This window comes from Prionailurus bengalensis, chromosome F2 (assembly GCF_016509475.1).
Source record: "Prionailurus bengalensis isolate Pbe53 chromosome F2, Fcat_Pben_1.1_paternal_pri, whole genome shotgun sequence".
NCBI classification, from domain to species: Eukaryota; Metazoa; Chordata; class Mammalia; order Carnivora; family Felidae; genus Prionailurus; species Prionailurus bengalensis.
The window spans coordinates 20,743,418-20,762,512 of record NC_057353.1 but is presented as its reverse complement, the minus strand read 5'-3'; the positions used below and the strand labels follow the sequence as shown (position 1 = coordinate 20,762,512).

General features: G+C 42.2%; 2 protein-coding genes across 2 annotated transcripts in view; one reads left to right on the top strand and one right to left on the bottom strand.

Moving 5' to 3' along the window:
* XKR9 (XK related 9) overlaps nucleotides 1–780 on the bottom strand; it is a 37,535-nt gene extending 36,755 nt beyond the window's left edge. The window contains exon 1 of the mRNA XM_043601187.1: nucleotides 700–780. The gene's annotated coding sequence lies outside the window, so the exon portion shown is untranslated. The remainder of the gene's footprint in view (nucleotides 1–699) is intronic.
* A 2,638-nt stretch (nucleotides 781–3,418) lies between these two features.
* LACTB2 (lactamase beta 2) overlaps nucleotides 3,419–19,095 on the top strand; it is a 33,053-nt gene continuing 17,376 nt past the window's right edge. The window contains exons 1-2 of the mRNA XM_043601188.1: nucleotides 3,419–3,615; nucleotides 16,528–16,691. Coding sequence (XP_043457123.1) covers nucleotides 3,494–3,615; nucleotides 16,528–16,691 — 286 coding nt within the window. The 5' untranslated portion in view covers nucleotides 3,419–3,493. The remainder of the gene's footprint in view (nucleotides 3,616–16,527; nucleotides 16,692–19,095) is intronic.

Below are 19,095 nucleotides of genomic sequence, written 5' to 3'. Positions count from 1 at the left end.
GCCAGAATTCTGAGGCTTGTGAGTTATCTCTAATGAGTAAACTGACTTTAATGTAGATAATTTCCTTAACGTTACAGACCTAAGCACTCCATGGGTACATTTCTTAATCACTATCCCCACAAAGATAGTTTCCTTTACCTGGCCTGGATATGGAAATCACTTGCAATTCTGAAACAAATTTTACAAAATGGCAAAAATAATTTCTAAGTTATTGGCAAAACATCAGACTCAATAGACTGATCTGACATGGCAACTTCTATATTCCTAACTTAGTCAGGCAGAACATAATGCCAACTGGAAAGAAAACTACATAGCAAGGCAATAAACATAGCAGCTCTCATAAAGAGGCTCTCCAGCTCCTTCAACGACCACATAGTTGTATAAATTATATAAAGGATGGTTCCTATCTATCCCTACAGTATAATCACTGTTCCATTTATCACCTTAGGACAAATAATACCACCTACAAAATTTGACTTCATAGAGAATTTGTGATACGTGCTGACTTAATAGGACAGTTTCAATCCAATTTCAGTCAAAGGTCAACCCAGCTATGTGGCTAACTGGCTGCCAGCCAAAATAAATAACCTTTGCCCGCTGTGTGGGATCTCTTTGCAATAATCCAGACATCCGAGGAAATAAAAACTAGCAAACTTTCGTTTGTTAACCAAACTCAATACATATAAAATACAGACTTACTTGTCAAGTATAAAAGCTGTCTTTAACTCAAAGTCCCTTCTGGAAAATCTTCATCCTTGGCATCTTTTATTTCTTCTTCACTGAAAATAAGTGTCATTAAAGGGTATGTAAACCTTTAAGATCGAATACTAAAATGAAACTGAAATCATCTGTTAGTCATATTATGGGATTTCCTCATCTAGTGATAACAGAGTTTATGTCACTGGAACTTACAGTACACCCTTTCATAACTATCACATTGGGAGAAGGAATCACATGACCCCTTTTATAAGTTAACTAGGTTACAAGGTTTTACTGTATTCAAAATTTAAGTTTCAAGAAAATACAATTTGCTTCCCAGCATATCCAAGTAGATGACAAGTGTATGAAAAGGAAGGAGAGAGATTGTTCAATTTGAAGTACTCTGATAAAGAAATTTACAAAGTATTTTTAACTTAGTACCACCTACCTTTTTCAAACTATATACCTTCTCAAACCCTATGCCCCAAGAACATATGATTACTGGTTTCTCTTCCCCAAATAAATACTACAGTTCTTCTATTTCCAAGCCTTTTCTCAACATTATTTACTGTTTAGAAAACCCTACCTCCACCTACCTGATCAAGTTCTATCAGTCCTTTAAGAATCAGTTCAAAGCCCTACCACCTTTAAGCTTTCCCAGATCTTCCCAGTTAATTTGATTCTCCCCTTCCCCCTTGCAATCCCACCACTTCAACTATACTTCTCTAGGATTTACCCACACATGCTTTAAAATAAGATAATGTATGTCTCCTTCCTAGTTATAACCTCTAGAAAGCCAACTAACATTTTTAACACCCCCCCATATGTCTACAACAATACGTTGCACATTGTAGGCAGATGATAAATGATTGTAAATAAATTAACTGAACAGAATATAAAATATTTCATCTTATTTCTTGAAGAAGGGCTTTAACTTCAAGTCACATTTCTAAACATATCCACAAAGACAATTTTGTATCAGCAGCCTAGAACTCTTCTGAGCTCAACACATATATCCAACTGTCTATATATTTCTTCACCAGAATATCCCATAATCATCCTAATTTCAGTTTGTCCAAACCAAGTTCACTACCCAATCTCTGTTCCTCCTCTTCTGCTGGTGTCTAATGTCTCAAATCAAGTCACTCAACTTTTATATTATTTGTTGGGTCCATTCTCTGCCAAATGAAGAGCTTGGCAACGGATTAAAAGAACTTGAGATGGAACCCACAAAGGAAATTCTAACTTAAAACAAAAAGTCGAGGGATAGAAGAATGGAGCTGCCCACAAGTCCCAGAAATTATTGTTCCACCATTTTCTCAAAGGTTGGCTGACTTTCCAGCTCAGGGATTTTAAAAAAGGAAAATGGAAGTAGCTTCCTGACTGAATACCCATTAAGTGATGGCTACAAATAAATAAAATTGGGAAGTTGAAAATGCCTGATGTGGGGAATTTTTATGATTCTTCCAAACATTTTTTTAAAGGGCATATTGCCAGCCTTCCTATTACAAAGGGAATAATTTACGTGATTATTTCAGCAAAGGTTTTTGAAACACTTTTCCATTAAAAGTACATCTTTGAGACACAAGGCAAAGAAAATGTTATACATGATACAGGTGTGTCTTTCAAGAAATCTGAAATAGTAAGCTAATAATTTGCAAAATAAATATTGTACAAATTAATAGCAGTCTTTTCTTCAGAAATACCCGCAAAAAAAAAAAAAAGTTACACTGTGTTTCCTAAATTTTAGAACCACAAGCATCTACTGTCAATTTCTCATTTGTTTTGAAAAAGAAGTGGGCTGGGACAGTGAAGATGATCTAGATCGCTTTTGAGGTAGGGCTTACAGACGATTGTCGTAACTCAATGAAACTGATCATAGGATCTGTGCATTTCCTTTTAGGTAACTTGTAACTAGATTTTTTTTTTTTAATAGGTAGCAGTGGTTAATAGTGGGATAGTTAGTGCTGAACAGCTTAGAAATGGACTCCCTATAGAGAAAATAACTCCCTTAGGTCTTAGGCACACAACTCCTCAAGGCCGACCGAGGTGTCTGGGCAGGAACACGGCCCGCGGAGGGAGTGACAAGCTCCTTGAACGTGACCAGATGGGGGCAAAGCAGCAGACGCTGAGCGGGGGTTCATAGCTGTCACCTAGGCAAGTCTCCAAATCGTTTTTCATTTGTAAAGCGGCCATAAAAATAGCGCCTACGTCTTAATGTTGTGAGGGTTAAATAGTGTCTAGAGAAAGCACTCAGCATAGCAGTAAGGACTAAGGAAATATTAGCTGCCGCTATTATAAAAGATTCACAAGCTCCTTCACACACACACACACACACACACACACACACACACACACACACACACACACACCCGCCATGGCCTAAAAACAACGAGAGGCCAGTGTTTTGTAACCAACCCCACACCTGCCTGCCCTTTGCTCCACTACAAGACTTCCTGGGTTAAAATGTCTCTCAACCACTGAGATGAACTCGCCTGTCTGGACACAAATCCCTGTGAAGGCACCAGGCTCTGTGACAGGCGACAGCGCCCGACGAGCCGGAACCCAACCCGGCCTCAAGAAGCCTCGAGCCACGCGCCTTCGCTCGCCCGCCCTCCCGCCGCTGCCCGCGCAGCCCGGGAGGTGTCCTTTGACCTCTGGCCCCGCCCCCAGCACAGTGGAGTTCTCCTCCCTTCGGGCGAGCGCGGCGTCAGCTGACTGCCGGCCCCGCCCCGAGCCTAGTCACTAGTTCCGCGCTCTGGTCTCCGCGCGTCGGCGAGTGGCGGAAACCGAGATGTCGACTATCATGCAGCGCATCGAGAAGCTGTCCAGCAGGGTGGTGCGCGTTCTGGGCTGTAACCCGGGACCCATGACCCTGCAGGGCACCAACACCTACTTGGTAGGGACCGGCAGCAGGTAAACGTCCCTCTTCCTCTCCGACAAGCACCCGGGCCTGCGGGGCACACGGAACTGGGGTTGCGACGACTGCTCGCCGGAGACGGGAGGCTGTGAGCCGGCACCCTGGAGCTCGGTGACCTGCCCGGGCCAGGCTGCCCCACTCAGGACCACCGTCAGACGCCCCGATTCCAGCCATCCCCTAAATCACTGTAGTACCGGGTGGTAGCCCCTCTAACTGACAAATAGCCGATGGGGGAGAAATAATGGAGGAGGGGAACCTTCCTGATTTTGAAACCCCACTTACTTTGCTTGATGTTGAATGTCAGAGTGAGTGTATTTAAGATGTTGAGAAATTAGGATCGCCTAGAGTTAGTAATCCAGAAAAGCGTTTACTTTGCTCACCTTCTGCCTTTGACCTAGCGTTTTGCTCAGAGTATAAGTTGCCCTTCACGAAAGTAGATTTCTTGTGCTGAGACTTTTTTCTTAATTCAGCAGCAGAGGGCAGGATTTTCTTGCTTGCAAATTGCTCAAGTCTAGAGCCCCCCCCCCCCCCAGCTCTTGGGAAAGAGGAGCCCACTAACAGATTTTGGGTTTTGTTACTATTGTGTGGCCTCATTTAAGTTATTTTGTTGGTGGAATAACCTATCTGTATTTCTAAGATTTTTCTCTTATTCAGCTGCATTGTTTTAGTGTAATTCTGAAGTGGGGAGGTGTTGTACTGCACAAATGTGCATTGAACAGTTTTTGTAGGCTTCGTCTTTAGTATATATCCTATGTAATACAAAATAAAAATAAGATAATAGTTTTCCTTGAACCTAGAATTTAATCGTATATTTCAAGATGTGATTTCCAAAAACAGTTTAGTAAGAATAATTGGAGTTTTCATTTGAAGTGTCTGCTGTATTTGCTGAATGTTAGATGGAGCAGGATGAAAGGAAGTGGAAGTATTAAAGTCAGGAAAACAAAACTTAAGGAATCGGAAATGCTGAAGTCAGGAAAACAAAACTTAAGTTCAGAGTAACAAGGCAGGATCAAGTAGGTACAAAAGCTTTGCTTTGGGCTGCCTCCAGAACTAGTAGGATAGAAAATTCAGCAGAAAACATACCTCAGAGCTAGGATAGACTCTGTCTTGGCTGGGACTCCCTCACCCCAGGAAGTCCCTAGGCATTTCTTCTCTCTTCAGCGTGTCATCTTAAACTAGTTCCCACGTCAGTACCATGATAAAATGGAATATAGTCAGAATTACCCTGAGAAGTCTCTTAGGAGGCACTAAGTTGGAGGTCATGTACTATCTAACAATGAGTTCAGTGCAGCCTGCTTTTCTTCCAGCAATGAAGCAGATGGCTGGTTCTGTTTGAAAACCAGATGACGAAGTTGGCTTGCATTTAGGGGCCATGTTGTATGAAAAATACATACTGTATCTTTAAACACTGGAATCACTTTCACTGTAGCAGAGTGCTTGTGGTAAAAGGGACATAGAGAACCTGGAAGTGACTAAGGGAAACTTTCATAGTCTCCCACTTTATACTGCTTATGTTACCACTCACGTCAACTCATGGGGTGAAATGGCCAGTGGAATCGCTCATATATGACATATATATGACGAATTCCTACAGTGGAGCTAGAATAACGTGCAGATGATGTTACTCTGCTGTATAAAGTAGAAGTCAGGTGGCAAGAGATGAATATTGATTTGGTACAAATAAGAGATCAGGTATTGGTATCCACTTGTTCTGCACAAAACAGTTCTAAGATCACAGGTGGTGCTTATGTCACCAAACCTAGTGGCATTTCTCCATTCCTATCTTAATTGGACTTCAGTACCTTTTGACACTATTGACCATTCCCTCGATTTACTAACACCACAGTCTCCCGGTTTCCTCTTACCTCTCTAGCTATTATTTCTCAATCTTCTTTATAGAATCAGCCTCTTTACCAGATCTTTAAGTGTGTGAGTTCCTCAGGATATAATCGTAGTTTCTCTTCTATTCTCATGCTATATTCTCTATCTAGGGGATCTTGTCTACTTCCTTGGCTTCACGTATTATCTATCCATTAATAGCTCCCAACGTTATAGCTGCAGTTTAGGTGAAATACAAACTTGATCTTCAGACTAGGATATCCAGCTCCTTTTCTTAAATCTCTACTTGGATGACACAGCCACTTGAAACTCAGTGTTTCACAAGCTGAACTCCTGGGATTTCCACCAAACCTGGTCCTCTTCCAGTCATCCATATCTCGGTAAACAGAACCATCCCCACATTTGATCGGTGCAAATGCTTAGCACCCTCCCTGCCACTTCTCAGCTTCCTGCACACACTTCCATGCCATTTGGAGGATCTCTCCATGTCTACTTCTGTCACCCAGACTGCGCCAGTATGACTGTTGCTTACGCTTCTAGAAAGCCTAACTGGCTTCTCTGGAACTGTTTTTGTCCTTCTTTAATCCATTCTCCCCCACGTGGCAGGAATAGTATTTTCAAAATTAAAATTAGAAGGTCTTGCATTTGTGGCTTCCACTTGTCTCATCAACCTCATCTACAACCCTTCTCCATCCCAGCCAGATGGGTTGTATTCATTCTGCCCCCTGGCTTTCATGCAGGTTTTCCCCTAAGTCTCCCACTTATCCCTCTCCTCTTTACCAAGCTATCTTCACTCATCCTGTAGAGTTCAGGATGAACTCGTCCAAAATATTTCTTCAAGGAAGCTGTCCCTGGCCCCTTAGACTATGTTAGGTTGACATAATGCACTGTGTTAGCACTTTATGCTTTTTATGGTCCTTGTCTTAGTGAGGAAAAAAAATGATTTTTTTCTTTTTTTTTTTTTGTTTTTTGTTTTGAAACTTATTGTCAAATTAGTTTCCATTCAACACCCAGTGCTCATCCCAACAGGTGCCCTCCTCAATACCCATCACCTACCCTTCTCTCCCTCCCACCCCCCATCAGCCCTCAGTTCTCAGTTTTTAAGAGTCTCTTATGCTTTGGCTCTCTCCCACTCTAACCTATGTTTGTTTGTTTGTTTGTTTGTTTCTTTTTTCCCCTCCCCCATGGGTTTCTGTTAAGTTTCTCAGGATCCACATAAGAGTGAAAACATATGGTATCTGTCTTTCTCTGTATGGCTTATTTCACTTAGCATCACACTCTCCAGTTCCATCCATGTTGCTACAAAGGGCCATATTTCATTCTTTATCATTGCCAAGTAGTACTCCATTGTGTATATAAACCACAATTTCTTTATCCATTCATCAGTTGATGGACATTTAGGCTCTTTCCATAATTTGGCTGTTGTTGAGAGTGCTGCTATAAACATTGGGGTACAAGTGCCCCTATGCATCAGCACTCCTGTATCCCTTGGGTAAATTCCTACCCAAGTGCTACTGCTGGGTCATAGGGTAGGTCTATTTTTAATTTTGTGAGGAACTTCCACACTGTTTTCCAGAGTGGCTGCACCAATTTGCATTCCCACCAACAGTGCAAGAGGGTTCCCGTTTCTCCACATCCTGGCCAGCATCTATAGTCTCCTGATTTGTTCATTTTGGCCACTCTGACTGGCGTGAGGTGATATCTGTGTGGTTTTGATATGTATTTCCCTGATGAGGAGCGACGTTGAGCATCTTTTCATGTGCCTGTTGGTCATCTGGATGTCTTCTTTAGAGACATTAGAGACTTTAGAGAAGTGTCTGTTCATGTTTTCTGCCCATTTCTTCACTGGATTATTTGTTTTTTGGGTGTGGAGTTTGGTGAGCTCTTTATAGATTTTGGATACTAGCCCTTTGTCTGATATGTCATTTACAAATATCTTTTCCCATTCCATTGGTTGCCTTTTAGTTTTGTTGGTTGTTTCCTTTGCTATGCAGAAGCTTTTTATCTTCATGAGGTCCCAGTAGTTCATTTTTGCTTTTAATTCCCTTGCCTTTGGGGATGTGTCAAGTAAGAAATTGCTACGACTGAGGTCAGAGAGGTCTTTTCGTGCTTTCTCCTCTAGGGTTTTGATGGTTTCCTGTCTCACATTCAGGTCCTTTATCCATTTTGAGTTTATTTTTGGGAATGGTGTAAGAAAGTGGTCTAGTTTCAACCTTCTGCATGTTGCTGTCCAGTTCTCCCAGCACCATTTGCTAAAGAGACTGTCTTTTTTCAATTGGATGTTCTTTCCTGCTTTGTCAAAAATTAGTTGGCCATACTTTTGTGGGTCTAGTTCTGGGGTATCTGTTCTATTCCATTGGTCTAAGTGTCTCTTTTTGTGCCAATACCATGCTGTCTTGATGGTTACAGCTTTGTAGTAGAGGCTAAAGTCTGGGATTGTGATGCCTCCTGCTTTGGTCTTCTTCAAAATTACTTGGGCTATTCGGGGCCTTTTGTGGTTCCATATGAATTTTAGGATTGCTTGTTCTAGCTTCGAGAAGAATGCTGGTGCAATTTGGATTGGGATTGCATTGAATGTGTAGATAGCTTTGGGTAGAATTGACATTTTGACAATATTTACTCTTCCAATCCATGAGCACGGAATGTTTTTCCATTTCTTTATGTTTTCTTCAATTTCCTTCATAAGCTTTCTGTAGTTTTCAGCATACAGATCTCTTACATCTTTGGTTAGATTTATTCCTAGGTATTTTATGCTTCTTGGTGCAATTGTGAATGGGATCAGTTTCTTTCTTTGTCTTTCCGTTGCTTCATTATTAGTGTATAAGAATGCAACTGACTTCTGTATATTGATTTTGTATCCTGCGACTTTGCTGAATTCATGTATCAGTTCTAGCAGACTTTTGGTGGAGTCTATCGGATTTTCCATGTATAATATCATGTCATCTGCAAAAAGTGAAAGCTTGACTTCATCTTTGCCAATTTTGATGTCTTTGATTCCCTTTTGTTGTCTGATTGCTGATGCTAGAACTTCCAACACTATGTTAAACAATAGCAGTATCGTGTTCCTGATCTCAGGGAAAAAGCTCTCAGTTTTTCCCCATTGAGGATGATGTTAGCTGTAGGCTTTTCATAAATGGCTTTTATGATGTTTAAGTATGTTCCTTCTATCCCGACTTTCTCGAAGGTTTTTATTAAGAAAGTTTGCTGAATTTTGTCAAAAGCCTTTTCTGCATCGATAGACAGGATCATATGGTTCTTATCTTTTCTTTTATTAATGTGATGTATCACGTTGATTGATTTGCGAATGTTGAACCAGCCCTGCATCCCAGGAATGAATCCCACTTGATCATGGTGAATAATTATTTTTGTATGCTGTTGAATTTAATTTGCTAGTATCTTATTGAGAATTTTTGCATCCATATTCATCAGGGATATTGGCCTGTAGTTCTCTTTTTTTACTGGGTCTCTGTCTGGTTTAGGAATCAAAGTAATACTGGCTTCATAGAATGAGTCTGGAAGTTTTCCTTCCCTTTCTATTTCTTGGAATAGCTTGAGAAGGATAGGTATTATCTCTGCTTTAAATGTCTGGTAGAACTCCCCTGGGAAGCCATCTGGTCCTGGACTCTTATTTGTTGGGAGATTTTTGATAACTGATTCAATTTCTTCGCTGGTTATGGGTCTGTTCAAGCTTTCTATTTCCTCCTGATTGAGTTTTGGAAGCGTGTGGGTGTTTAGGAATTTGTCCATTTCTTCCAGGTTGTCCAGTTTGTTGGCATATAATTTTTCATAGTATTCCCTGATAATTCCTTGTATCTCTGAGGGATTGGTTGTAATAATTCCACTTTCATTCATGATTTTATCTATTTGGGTCATCTCCCTTTTCTTTTTGAGAAGCCTGGCTAGAGGTTTATCAATTTTGTTTATTTTTTCAAAAAACCAACTCTTGGTTTCATTGATCAGCTTTACAGTTTTTTTCAGAATCTATATTGTTTATTTCTGCTCTGATATTTATTATTTCTCTTCTTCTGCTGGGTTTAGGCTGCCTTGCTGTTCTGCTTCTAGTTCCTTTAGGTGTGCTGTTAGATTTTATATTTGGGATTTTTCTTGTTTCTTGAGATAGGCCTGGATTGCAATGTATTTTCCTCTCAGGACTGCCTTCGCTGCATCCCAAAGCGTTTGGATTGTTGTCTTTTCATTTTTGTTTGTTTCCATATATTTTTAAATTTCTTCTCTAATTTCCTGGTTGACCCGTTCATTCTTTAGCAGGGTGTTCTTTAACCTCCATGCTTTTGGAGGTTTTCCAGACTTTTTCCTGTGGTTGATTTCAAGCTTCATTGCATTGTGGTCTGAAAGTATGCATCGTATGATCTCAATTCTTGTATACTTATGAAGGGCTGTTTTGTGACCCAGTATGTGATCTATCTTGGAGAATGTTCCACCTGCACTCGAGAAGAAAGTATATTCTGTTGCTTTGGGATGCAGAGTTCTAAATATATCTGTCAAGTCCATCTGATCCAATGTCTCATTCAGGGCCCTTGTTTCTTTATTGACTGTGTGTCTAGATGATCTGTCCATTTCTGTAAGTGGAATGTTAAAGTCCCCTGCAGTTACCACATTCTTAATAATAAGGTTGCTTATGTTTATGAGTAATTGTTTTATATATTTGGGGGCTCCCGTATTCGGGCATAGACATTTATAATTGTTAGCTCTTCCTGATGGATAGACCCTGTAATTATTATATAATGCCCTTCTTCATCTCTTGTTACAGCCTTTAAAGTCTAGTTTGTCTGATATAAGTACGGCTACTCCAGCTTTCTTTTGACTTCCAGTAGCATGATAAATAGTTCTCCATCACCTCACTTTCAATCTGAAGGTGTCCTCAGGTCTAAAATGAGTCTCTTGTAGACAGCAAATAGATGGGTCTTGTTTTTTTATCCATTCTGATACCCTATGTCTTTTGGTTGGCGCATTTAGTCCATTTATGTTCAGTGTTATTATAGAAAGATACAAGTTTAGGGGCGCCTGGGTGGCGCAGTCGGTTAAGCATCCGACTTCAGCCAGGTCACGATCTCGCGGTCCGTGAGTTCGAGCCCCGCATCAGGCTCTGGGCTGATGGCTCGGAGCCTGGAGCCTGTTTTCCGATTCTGTGTCTCCCTCTCTCTCTGCCCCACCCCATTCATGCTCTGTCTCTCTCTGTCCCAAAAATAAATAAAAACGTTAAAAAAAAAAAATTTAAAAAAAAAAAAAAGAAAGATACAAGTTTAGAGTCATTGTGATGTCTGTAGGTTTCATGCTTGTAGCGATGTCTCTGGTACTTTGTCTCACAGGATCCCCCTTTAGGATCTCTTGTAGGGCTGGTTTAGTGGTGACGAATTCCTTCAGTTTTTGTTTGTTTGGGAAGACCTTTATCTCTCCTTCTATTCTAAATGACAGACTTGCTGGATAACGGATTCTCGGCTGCATATTTTTTTCTGTTCATCACATTGAAGATTTCCTGCCATTCCTTTCTGGCCTGCCAAGTTTCAGTAGAGAGATCGGTCACGAGTCTTACAGGTCTCCCTTTATATGTTAGAGCACGTTTATCCTTAGCTGCTTTCAGAATTTTCTCTTTATCCTTGTATTTTGCCAGTTTCACTATGATATGTCGTGCAGAAGATCGATTCAAGTTACGACTGAAGGGAGTTCTCTGTGCCTCTTGGATTTCAGTGCCTTTTTCCTTCCCCAGTTCAGGGAAGTTCTCAGCTATTATTTCTTCAAGTACACCTTCAGCACCTTTCCCTCTCTCTTCCTCCTCTGGAATACCAATTATACGTAGATTATTTCTCTTTAGTGCATCACTTTGTTCTCTAATTTTCCCCTCATACTCCTGGATTTTCTTATCTCTCTTTTTCTCAGCTTCCTGTTTTTCCATAATTTTATCTTCTAGTTCACCTATTCTCTCCTCTGCCTCTTCAATCTGAGCCATGGTCATCCGCATTTTATTCTGCAGTTCATTTATAGCATTTTTTAGCTCCTCCTGACTGTTCCTTAGTCCCTTGATCTCTGTAGCAAGAGATTCTCTGCTGTCCTTTATACTGTTTTCAAGCCCAGCGATTAATTTTGTGACTATTATTCTAAATTCACTTTCTGTTATATTGTTTAAATCGTTTTTGATCAGTTTGTTAGCTGTCGTTCTTTCCTGGAGGTTTTTTTTTTTGAGGGAAATTCTTCTGTTTTGTCATTTTGGATAGTCCCTGGAGTGGTGCAGGACTGCGGGGCACTTCCCCTGTGCTGTCTTGAATAACTTGCGTTGGTGGGTGGGGCCGCAGTCAGACCTGATGTCTGCCCCTGGCCCACCACTGGGGCTGCAGTCAGACTGGTGTGTACCTTCTCTTCCCCTCTCCTAGGGGCGGGATTCACTGTGGGGTGGTGTGGCCCGTCTGGGCTACTTGCACACTGCCAGGCTTGTGGTGCTGGGGATCTGGCATATTAACTGGGGTGGGTAGGCAAGGTGCAAGGCAGGAGGGGCAGGCTCAGCTCGCTTTTCCTTCGGAGGTCTGCTTCGGGAGGGGCCCTGCAGCACCGGGAGGGAGTCAAACCCGCCGGAGGGATGGATCCGCAGAAGCACAGCGTTGGGTGTTTGCGTGGTGCAGGCAAGTTCCCTGGCAGGAATCGGTTCCCTTTGGGATTTTGGCTGGGGGATGGGCGAGGGAGATGGCGCTGGCGAGGGAGATGGCGCTGGCAAGCGCCTTTGTTCCCCACCAAGCTGCGCTCTGTCGTCCAGGGCTCAACAACTCTCCCTCCGGTTGTCCTCCAGCCCTCCCATTCTCTGAGCAGAGCTGTTAACTTATAACCTTCCAGGTGTTAAGTCCCACTTGCTATCCGAACACACTCCGTCTGGCCCCTCCGCTTTTGCCAGCCAGACTCGGGGGCTCTGCTTTGCCGGCGGGCCGCCCCTCCGCCCCGGCTCCCTCCCGCCAGTCCGTGTAGTGCGCACCGCCTCGCCACCCTTCCTACCCTCGTCCGTGGACCTCTCGTCTATGCTTGGCTCCGGAGAATCCGTTCTGCTAGTCTTCTGGTGGTTTTCTGGGTTATTTAGGCAGGTGTAGGTAGAATCTAAGTGATCAGCAGGACGCCATGAGCCCAGCGTCCTCCTACGCCGCCATCTTTCCTCCAAAAAATGAATTTTTGTGTAAGAAGAAACTTCATGTCTTTCCTCACTTCCACTCCCCACCAAACTAAGAGCAATGAAGGCTTACTCATCACTGTATCCCCAGCACCTCACACAGAGCTTTGTACATGGTGCAGTAGTACAGTAAATATTTGCTGAATGAATGAATGAGGGTTCTCTAGGTTTTCTTTTCATTTTCAGTACTATGATTCAAAGATTTCTGAATAACTGCAGTTGTAGCTGGTATTCTTCATTCTCATTAGCCTGTGTATGCCAAATAAATTTCCCTAAAGCATTACTAACCATCCTGTGATGCCCAGTACACAGGTATTCGGTAAACATTTGAGTGGACAAATAATAGCCAGATCTTCTGACAAGTGTTTCCGTGTTCCTCCTCTGCTCAAGAATCTGCAAAAGCTGGGGCACCTGGGTGGCTCAGTCGGTTGAGCGTCCGACTTCGGCTCAGGTCATGATCTCACGGTTCATGGGGTGCGAGCCCCACGTCAGGCTCTGTGCTGACAGCTCGGGTCCTGGAGCCTACTTTGGATTCTGTGTCTCCCTCTCTCTCCCTGCCCCTCTCCCACTCATGCTCTGTCTTTCTCTCTCTCTCAAAAATAAATAAACATAAAAAAAAAAATCTCCAAAAGCTGCAAGTTTAACCTTTACTATCAAAACTGTAACTCCCTTGATGGCAAATAGTATATCTTTTAATAGGAAAAGGCAGTCTAATGTAGCAACTAGAGTTAAGCCTCTGTACCTAAATCTGGATCCTAGCTTATGACTTCGGACAAGACAGTTGATTCTCTTAAGCTTCAGATTCCTTATTTGTGCAATGAGAGTTGAATAGTATCCACCTCAAAGGGTATTCCTCATATCCAAAGAAAATGTGCATTGCAGTTAGAAAGGTATGGATTCAATTATATTCTCTGCTAGAGTTTGTGACTCTGAGCAAGTTACTATATTACTTATATGTCTAACTTGTCAAGGCCTCAGTTTCTTCATCTATATAATGAGAGAAGAATCTCAGGATTGTTTTGATAATTAAATAAGATAAAAATAAAGCTACTGCCTCCAACAAACATTTATTCCCTAGTACATGTCACTATCTAGGTTCCAGCAAAGCCAGACAAGGTTTCTGTCCTCAGAGAGCTTAAATTTGTAGGTTGTGGGAGGGTATGGAGATAGGCAATAAATAAATAAACATGTAAGTATATAATGTGTCACATGGTAATAGGTGCTATGGAGAAACAGCAAGGGAAGATGGCTGGAATGTCATCAAAATTCACCCTGGCCCAAACCAGATTTATCTCACATTTGTTCCCTCCAGCGTTTACAGTCCTGGTTAATGACATACCAGTCATCTCACCTAGAAACCACAGAATCGTCAACTCTTTCCTTTCCCTTCCAACTCCAGTTGTTTAAAAAAAAAAAATCCTGTTGAGGTGCCCAGGTGGCTCAGCTGGTTAAGTGTCCAACTGTGGATTTCAGCTCAGGCCACAATCTCATGGTCGTAAGAGCAAGCACAAGTTGGGCTCTGCACTGAACATGAAGCCTGCTTAAGATTCTCTGCCTCTCTCTTTGCCCCTCCCCACCACATGCACGCACAGATGTGCGTGCACGCTCACTCTGTCTCCCTCAAAAAAAAAAAAATCCTGCTGATTGTGTCAATGTTTTTTAACCATCTCCTCCTTACATTTCCACTGCCTACAGGACCTCGTAATGCATTCTTGGGCCAATATAACCATCTAGTTTCCCTGTCTCCAGAAGGGACAGTTAGAATACTATGTACTTGTGAAGTATGGCCACTGCTCCATGGAACTTAAGGTGTAGATAAAAGGCTGTGGACCACAAGGCCAATCATGCCCCCCCCACACACACACACAGAAACACCCCAATCCTGCAAGTAGACAGTTTGTTTTTATTGGGTCTCTGGGAATAGGGTTAGGGAAACAAGCCATCCAATATAAAAGAGCCATACGGTTTCTTCCTGTCATTTACCCCATATTAATGTTCTGCAGAATGCTGAACTGTTTATCTGTCAGCTATTACTGTTTGTTTTCATAGCTCTTCCCACCCTCCACTAGTATAAACAGGATTTTTTGTCTTGTAAGAAAGGCATGGCATATAGTAGGTAATTCATACAGTTATTATATTAATGAATGACTCAGACTTTTCATTAAGACTAATCTTCTCTCCCCCAATATAAATTAGGGAGGTGTTACTGTGAAGCAGCATGAATTAAGAAGTTTGTGAGCTGGTTCTTTAGTTCAGGAAAACCTCACAGAGAAAGAACATCATCCCATAAAATAGTGAGGAAGGGCAAACAAAGTATAAGGAAGGTTCAGAACCACAAAGCCGAAAAATATAACAGGGTTGTCTAAGTCAAGAAATAAAGCAACTCAGGCATTTCCCCATGCTTCCCTCCTACCTTCATTTTTATGTGGAAGGGAACCAATGTAAAACTTGAGTGTAAGTTTTTGTGTAGTATAGAAGACGAGGTTTCTTTAGGAATACCGTTGAATCTAATTCTTCCATATCTATGAGACATTTGAGGATGTCATAAAAGATCTCAAAGGGTGGATAGGAGCATCTGGATGGATCAGTCAGTTAAGCCTCCAACTTCGGCTCGGGTCATGATCTCATAGTTCATGAGTTCCAGCCCCCCATCGGGCTCTCTGCTGTCAGCGCAAAGTCTGTTTTGGATCCTCTGTCCCCCTCTCTCTGCCCCTCCCCTGCTCATGCTGTCTCCCTCTCTCAAAAATAAGCATTAAAGAGAGAGTGCATAAAAGCACATTCTGGAGCCAGAATATCTGGGTTTGAATGCTGGTTTGGCCATTTATTTGCAGAGTAACCTTGGGCAAGTTACTTAATTTCTGGATATAATAATGAAATACCTATTTTTAAAACATTTTCTTAATGTTTATTTTTGAGAGAGAGACAGACAGAGAGTGTGAACAGGAGAGGGACAGAGAGAGGGAGACACGTAGAAATGGAAGTGGGCTCCAGGCTCCATGCTGTCAGCACAGAGCCCCATGCAAGGCTCAAATTCACAAACTGTGAGATAATCAACTGCCGAAGTCAGAGGCTTAACTTACTGAGCCACCCAGGCACCCCATGAAATACCTATTTTAAATAGTTTTATGGGAGTGAGGGGGCCTGGGTGGCTTAGTCGGGTAAGCATCCAGTTTCGCCTCAGGTCATGATCTCATGGTTTGTGGGTTCAAGCCCCACATTGGGCCCTATGCCGACAGCTCAAAGCCTGGAGCCTTCTTCAGATACTGTGTCTCCCTTTTCCCTTTGCCCTTCCCCCCGCTTGTTCGTGCGCACTCTCTCCCTCTCTCTCTCTCTCTCTGTCTCTCTCAAAAATAAACATTAAAAAAAATAGTTTCATAAGGAACATAATTGTTAAAATATGTAAAGTCCTTAGAACAATGCCATATTTAAGTGCTATGTAAGTATTCAATATTATTGTGCCTTGAACTTGCCAAGTTCAGACTCACATTTAACTATAGGTTTTGTTTTGTTTTGTTTTTTGTTTCTTCTTGAAAGAGAGAGCATGCACACACAGGCTCTGGAGAGAGGCAGAGGGAGAGAGAGAATCCCAAGCAGGCTCCACAGTCAGCACAGAGCCCGACATGGGGCTTGATCCCACAACCCTGAGATCATGACCAGAGCCGGAATCAAGAGTCAGACGCTCAACCGACTGAGCCACCCAGGCGCCCCTATAAGTTTTTTTCAAAGAACTTTTCTTACAGTGAGATTACTGTGGTTAAGGCAAAGTATCCTTTAGTTGGTTTTTGAGGAGGTTGAAAGCCAAGCAATTTATGTAGTTTCTTAAATGTAATATGAATTATCTATGTGAGACATATGCTGATATTCTCTGTTCCAATTGTGTGATTATCTTCCATTTAATTTTCAGGAGAATCCTCATTGACACTGGAGAACCAGCAATTCCAGAATATATCAACTGTTTAAAGCAGGCTCTGACTGAATTTAATACAACAATCCAGGAAATTGTAGTGACTCACTGGCACCATGATCATACCGGGGGCATAGGAGATATTTGTAAAAGCATCAGTAATGGTAAACAGAAAGCATTAATTGAGCTCATTGAGGAAAAGTATGTTTTCAGAATAATTTATTTCAGTTACACAACCATGTAAGCTAGTTGGTCATTTACTGAGTACCTTATATATTTATGTGATACTTTTAGAAGTTAATATACTTTAATACTGCCCCAATGTTAACAAAAGAGGAGAGGGAAAGTCCTGTTTTCTACTTCAGATCTCTTATCCCGCTTATTTTTCCCCTTTGCCCAGTGATGAAGGTCAGTTTTAATTTTGTCTTTGTGACAGTTACTACTTCAGATCCAATAACTAACCAGTATTGAGCATTTACTGTGTGCCAGGCACTGTGCTAAACGCGTTACAGGGAGCTGCTGTTTTTGTCCACGTTCTAAACCTGGTCTCAGGTCCTCCGTAACTTTAAGGCACTTACTGCAATACACTGAAATGCTGGTAAATTGCACTGATAATTCTCTGTACCTGAAACCCATTCAGAACTGACACTTTACTGTTTCTCTCTTTATTCCCCCATCTCGCCATCACACACAGATTCATTCATTCATTCCTTCCTTTAACAAATACCCAAGCGACCACTATATCCAGACACTGTTCTTGGCACAAGGGATATAGCAGCGAACACCACAAAGGCTCTGCTGTCCTGAAGCCTGCATTCTAGTAGGGAAGGTAAATGGTAAATACATAATGGGTCGGATGGCGATAGGTGCCATGAAGATAAAAATAAAGCTAAGTAAAGTAAAAGGGGAGAGAAGCCAAAGTGGCGGAAGGGCAGTGGTTTGTATCCAGAGTGGACGGGGAGGGGGAGTAAGCCATACAGTATGGCTGGCTGGCTGGCGTGTCTGAACAGACAGAAGGCATTGCAAGAGCAGAGATACTGGAATTGGGGTGTGCTTGGCAAGTTCAAGACACATGAAGGACAGAAGGTCAGGAGCATTCATTCACAAAAGGAATGCACATCTGCATTCAACTCATGTTTTAAATATTTTTAAGTGTCGTCTTTTTTGGGCTTGAGATTACATTTGGGACACCAAGATATTTTCAGCCAGGGCACCCAATATCACCAGGCCCATTATTAAAAAACGCTCCAACCTTTGTTACCTTCTTAGCTCCTTTTTTTTTTTTTCTGATTTTTTTTTTTTATTTTCTTTTTTTTTGTTGTTTTTTTGTTTTTTGAACGTTTATTTATTTTGGGGACAGAGAGAGACAGAGCATGAACGGGGGAGGGGCAGAGAGAGAGGGAGACACAGAATTGAAAACAGGCTCCAGGCTCTGAGCCATCAGCCCAGAGCCTGACGCGGGGCTCGAACTCATGGACCGCGAGATCGTGACCTGGCTGAAGTCGGACGCTTAACCGACTGCGCCACCCAGGCGCCCCTTTTCTGATGTTTTATTATTTATTTTTGAGAGAGAGAGACAGAGTGTGAGTGGGGGAGGAGCAGAGAGAGAAGGAGACACAGAATCCAAAGCAGGTTCCAGGCTCTGAGCTGTCAGCACAGAGCCCCATGAGGGGCTCGAACTTACAGTGAGATCATGACCTGAGCCAAAGTCGGACACTTAACTGACTGAGCCACCCAGTCTCCCCCTCTTACCTCCTTTCTTACAATCCTAGGGGACCGTATGCCATAGGAAATCATTATCTCTCAGTGTCACTTTTCCTCACCCTTCTCTTATCTGTCTACCCATTAAATTTTGTGAATTAAAAATCAATGCTGAAGGTTCTTGACTAGCTTTGGCCAACTCTTTTAGCATGAGGGTCAGTTTGAAATTTTTTAATGTTTATGGCCTGTTTCATAAATCAACTTCATTGAACTTGAATTTATATACATAAAGTGTGCCCATTTTAAAAGTATAGTTTGATAAACACCTTTGTGACCAATCCAGTCAAGATAAAGAACACTCTCATGCCCCTAAAAAGAGGTCCCCTGGTGCCTCTCTGCAGTGAGTCTCCCTCCAGCAGCCATTAATCTGCTTTATTTCACTATAGATTAGTTTTGCCTGTTTAAAATGTCACATAATGGGGGGCACCTGGGTGGCTCAGTCTGTTGAGTGTCTGACTTTGGCTCAGGTCATGATCTCGTAGTTCGCAAGTTCAAGACCCACATCGGGCTTGCTGCTGTCAGCGTAGACCCGCTTTGGATCCTCTGTGCTCCTCTCTCTGCCCCTCCCCTGCTTTTGCTCTCTCGTTCTCTCTCTCTCAAAAATAAGTAAGCATTAAAAAAATGTTTTTAATAAATAAAATGTCACATATTAGAAGCATACAGAATCACTCTCTGGCTTCTTTCACACAGCGTCTTGTTTTTGAGATTCACCTAGGTTTCATATATCAGTAGTTTGTTCCTTATTGCCTAGTGGTAATCCATGGTGGGACTATACCATTCACCTGCCATTCACCTGCCAATGGACAT